We start from the raw sequence: 4,900 nt of genomic DNA, 5'->3' as shown, positions 1-4,900 counted from the left end.
ACAGCTCCCAGTGTGGAGGACCCCCCTGAGGAAACACTGGCGTTAAACCTAAAAACTAAAAACATAAGATAGGATAAAATCCTGACACAAGATAAGTAAATAGAGTGAACAGTTAAAAGGATAAAAATACGTAAGATAATAAATAAAATAGTACCAATGATAAATAAGACAAATACAATTATTTAAGATTAATATTGTCTTAAAAAACAAGATAGAAGCAACAACATAAAATAAGATAGAACCACATAAGAACGTAAGAATTTAAAATATTAGTTAAAAGCCTGATTGAAAAGGTGTGTCTTTAACCTTCCCTTAAAAATATCAACAGTCTCTGCAGTCCTGAGGCTCTCCGGCAGGCTGTTCCACAGGTGAGGGCCATAGTGGCTAAATGCCGCCTCACCGTGGGTTTTAGCTCTGGGTTTTGGTATGGATAAAAGGCCGGTGCCGGAGGACCTCAGTTCACTGCATTGACTTGTATGAGTTCACGGGGCAGATCTGCCACATCCAATATGGCGGCGACGTCGACGTATCGCAGCGACGGGCCAACCCGCTCAGTGAGGCGTCTATGGTGTGCGCCGCTACAGCATGCCGAAAATTAACACGTTGCGCTGTGACATCATCTCGGCGCGACAGTCGAGTCGTCCGATTCCACCATGGCTGAAGCTGAGTATGTGTTTGTTATTTATTTGATCTAAGTCCATCCATTCTTACTTTGCGTGTGTTTTTATGGTGTCATCTCTTTCCGACAAAAACAAATGTTACTGATTCGGTCAATATCAATATTTGGTGGGTGGATGGTTTAGAAAGGCTGCATCCAGGGAGCATATTTTCACATGGGATTAAGTTTACATCACCGAGAGATAGCGATAACATTGTTAGCGTAACGTTTAGACAATATCTATTACCATTTACGTGTAAGTGAACTGGCGCTCATGTAGCTGACAGCCTCTGTGTCATATATTATTGTATGCTCTGCTTGACTGACTAAACTAAGTTACCATCTTCAAACTACAAAGATGAAGCGGTTGGTAGCTAATTCCATCTGAACAGGGAAACACATTGTGTTCTTACATGTCTTGCGGTGTTAAAGTACAAGACTAAACAGTAGCCACTGGGTTATCAGTTCACATGTTTCTCTAAAGCGTTTCTCACTGTTATTTTGTGTATGTCTGTCATAGATCAAAAAAGGTGATCAAGTTAGTTCCTGAGTATCTCCTGAAAAAGAGGAAGGCATATCAGGCCATTAAAGCCACACAAGCCAAGCTTGCACTGCTTGAGAAGAGAAAGGTGAGTGATGATGGTTTCCTTTTGAATTTTTAGTTACATGATCAGAAGTCAAATACTGGTGGCTGCAGTAGAACTGGGCTGGGATGAATATTGGAGCAGGTTTGACTGTATTTAAATGTAAGCCTGACATGCAGCATCGTGTACACTGCCTATTTTACATAATGCTGTATGTGTGTATTTCTATATAATGCCAGGTATCAAAAGGTAAAGGGTTGAAGTTTAAGCGGTTGGAAGACTTCTTGAAAGATGGTCACAAGAGGCACCGTGATGACTCTCGCATCAGGAGAGCTGAGCACAGGCCACAGGCCCCTCTGCCTCCTGCTAAGAACAGGCTGGCCTTTGCCGTCCGCATCAGAGAGTAAGTACTTTAACTCAGACTCGGTTTTTATATAAGAATCTTCCCTACGTAGATATGGTCACATAAACCACAAAGGTATACCACATAACAATTCATCAAAAGCTTGAAATGGTTGTACATTTTCTATCCACCTGCTGAGGGGAGTTCAGTGAAGCACTAACATTCATGGTAAAAGTTGTACCTTATTTTTTTGTTAGATGGGGTTGATTATCTACACACACAGACTGTGTTTGTTAAATTTAATGTAAATGTAAATATTCAGGTAGGAATGACTGTACATGAAGTAAAATGATCCCAATGCTCTGTAATTCTTTCTGCACTAAATGTAGTCAACAGATGAGTGAGCACTCAATGGGTGGGTTCAGAATCATCTTGTATGTTGTGAATTTGGGAAACTTTAATGTTCCTGTCATATTCTTTGAGACGGAGCAGTTTATAGGATTCTAACCAGACAAAATCAATAGAGAGCATGATAGAAGAGATGGTAACATCAAATCTTGTATACTTAGCTACAGTGAATAAAAACACATTCTTGGTTGTAGTGGTTTGTTGGGTTTTAATGATACACAAACATGAATAGAAATACACAAACATGTATATAATCAAATACCATTCCAGTTTTGTAAACTTGGATGATCCTTCCCTGTTAGGATTAAAGGTATCAGTCCTAAAGTGATGAAGGTGATCCAGATGTTGAGGCTGAGGAAGATCTTCAGCGGAGCCTTCGTCAAAATCAACAAGACCTCTGCAGCCATGATGAAGGTGGTGGAGCCCTATGTGGCCTGGGGGTGAGTAGACTGCTGTACTACACTTCTTAAATGTGTTGAATTTTTCAAATCTTCTAAGCACGTTAATGTTCCCAACAGATTTCCCAACTTGAAGTCTGTTCGTGAGCTCATTCTGAAGAGAGGGCAGACCATGATAGGCAGGAGGAGAGTTCCTCTCACAGACAACACCTTCATTGAGCAACACATGGGTAGGTCTTTTCCACCGATTGAATTTCCCACCAGAATGATAGCAGGACACACCACCAGCACTATTATCAGACTTTGAATCAAGTTTATCAGTTTGTACTTTATTCATACTACTCAAGGGGAAATTTAAAGCAAGTGTATAGTTAAATACTAGAAGGTATATGTATCAAAGTTATAAAACACCACACCATGCAATGATATAAAACCAAGACATGAGATTTACAAAGTTGAAACATTGCAATGTGATACTGTTCATCACTGTTGACAGAAAAGGGAAATTTGTGGAGAACGTCTGTGCTTTGGTCTTTGTTTAGAACCAAGGCTGACACTTTGCATTTTGTTTGTGTCTCTTTGACTTAAAGTAATGTACGGTAGCAGATTAGTTGGTGATATAAAATTTCATTCTGCACCATCCATATTATTTATGCAAACTAAAACTCATTTTGTTGAACAGCAGAGTGTTTTCTTATAGTGACACTTGTAGTTTCACCAAGTCTGTTAGGAATTGATACAGTTAAATCTGCCCAGAGCTACACATGTAAACTGTTCATGAAATGAAATGAAATGAAAATGAAGAAATATCAGAACTGTTGAACTGAAAATCTGTCGGTGAAAAGTTACAGTAAAACTCTGGCTTTGTAACATTAGTAAAGTAGAGTAACTTTAAAGATGTGCAGGACACATACAGTCTTTAATTTGAGTTGTAAAGCTCGCTGTGTGATTTAGTGGATTACATGGTGGGAATCTGTTCTGTTTACAATGACGATGAGCTGTTCTGTGGCTGAACTAGCCAGGATTACTTCTGTTGCTCGTCCCGTTACATTGCTAAATGCCACTCTTACAAACCATTAATGCTTGTGCATATTCCCGAGGTAATGTGGACCCTGAAGTGTGTGATTTCATTTCATGAATGGATGGATAGTTACCAATGTGGCATTCTCTCTTCCAATAATCCAGCCACGCAAGCACAGTATTAAGTAACGTAACGTTAACAGAATGGTGTCTGTTCCTTCCTGGCTGCCTTCAGTGCCCTGTCCCTATCATGGACAAGGTGATGGTGTTGTGTTATATATGGCTTGGAAGTAGTCAAAAACAAACCTTCAAGCAGATAAACCTGTTGAAATAGAAATGTGAATCCCTGCCGCGCTGGGCTGCTGTGCAGAGTCAAACCAAGTCGCACCACGCTGGCATATGTAATGGAAAAATGTTTATGGATTGGTGGATGTGTTGCCTTTGTGTCCACTAACCACAGAATGGTTAGGCTGTAAACTCAGGTTGGCTGTGTGTGTTCATTTATTCATGTTACTTGAAAATGATTTTATTTTCTATTGAAGTATACTTGTCTTACTGGTCTTGTTTACTCTCTGCTACCGTCCTGTCCTTTATAAAATGCCTTCATGCCATCGTCCTCCTCCTAATCTCTCACCTCCGCCTCGTTTCTCAGGTAAACAGGGCATCATCTGTTTGGAGGACCTGATTCATGAGATCTATTCAGTTGGTAAGTGCTTCCGGGCTGCCAACAACTTCCTGTTGCCGTTCAAGCTGTCAGTGGCTCGTCATGCTGCCAGGGATAAGGCTGGGCTCCTGAAGGACCTGGGAAACCCTGGATTCCGGGGTACAGACATTAACTCTATTATCAGGCAACTAAACTGAGAAGACAGAGGGAAAATGGACTCTCAGCGGCAACTACAAGGATGCTTTACTTCATGAGGAGCAAATGCCAATGATAACAAATATTTATTTTGTTTCTTTGGCAGAGAAGCTTGTGGGTTTTTACCCAGAGTAATACTTAACATACATTTACATGTACACCCATTATCTGGTCACACTTAAAGCACACTGGGAGACATCAGCGGGATCTGAAGGGGAGTCTCTTCACTTATCCATGTTGTTTCTGGTTCTGCACTCATGTTTGAAAAATATCATGTAGTGCCCCTAACCTTGGACTGATGGAAGAAGTTGTGCTCTTTGGTGAAAATGTAACTATTTTGAGTAACTTGTGAAATGTAAAATATCTGTTAAAGGGTGTTTGGTTGCTACACGTTATTCCTCATGGTGTCAGAGGAATGGATCAGTACTTGCTACATATGCAAGGACAGTAATTAAATAATCAGGATGGGCAGTCCTGCTTGCAGGAGCCAGCAGACTACCAATATAAACACTTGCTGCATTCATAGTTTTCAATGTGAAAAGGTGTAAAGTCTGAAAAATCTTTTTAACACCGATTCATTGACTTGTGATTCACTGTTAATGTTTTTGAAATAAAGCCTAAAATTATTCA

The 4,900-nt window shown here is 40.2% G+C and overlaps 1 protein-coding gene across 2 annotated transcripts; it reads left to right on the top strand.

The window, feature by feature from the left end:
- The first annotated feature begins 579 nt into the window (after positions 1-579).
- On the top strand, positions 580-4,900 carry rpl7l1 (ribosomal protein L7-like 1). Of its 2 annotated transcripts, none has more exons than XM_073493360.1 (6): positions 580-667; positions 1,179-1,287; positions 1,482-1,645; positions 2,296-2,433; positions 2,512-2,621; positions 4,064-4,900. In XM_073493360.1, exons 1-6 carry the CDS (start codon positions 654-656, stop codon positions 4,270-4,272), a joined length of 744 nt encoding a protein of 247 aa, XP_073349461.1. In that variant the 5' UTR covers positions 580-653; the 3' UTR covers positions 4,273-4,900. The 2 variants fall into 2 exon arrangements, with proteins under 2 accessions (XP_073349461.1, XP_073349462.1); XM_073493361.1 differs by lacking the exon at positions 580-667 and adding an exon at positions 989-1,024 and having other exon boundaries at positions 4,064-4,368.

The sequence above is a fragment of the Pagrus major genome, chromosome 22, assembly GCF_040436345.1.
Source record: "Pagrus major chromosome 22, Pma_NU_1.0".
NCBI lineage: Eukaryota > Metazoa > Chordata > Actinopteri > Spariformes > Sparidae > Pagrus > Pagrus major.
The sequence above is the reverse complement of the archived record's forward strand: the minus strand, read 5'-3'. Positions and strand labels throughout refer to the sequence as shown.

Bases quoted from the DNA above. Each gene is read 5' to 3' on its own strand.
- rpl7l1 (XM_073493360.1), top strand. The intron at 2,434-2,511 runs GTGAGTAGACTG...TGTTCCCAACAG, and splicing joins GAGCCCTATGTGGCCTGGGG to ATTTCCCAACTTGAAGTCTG. The intron at 2,622-4,063 runs GTAGGTCTTTTC...CTCGTTTCTCAG, and splicing joins CTTCATTGAGCAACACATGG to GTAAACAGGGCATCATCTGT.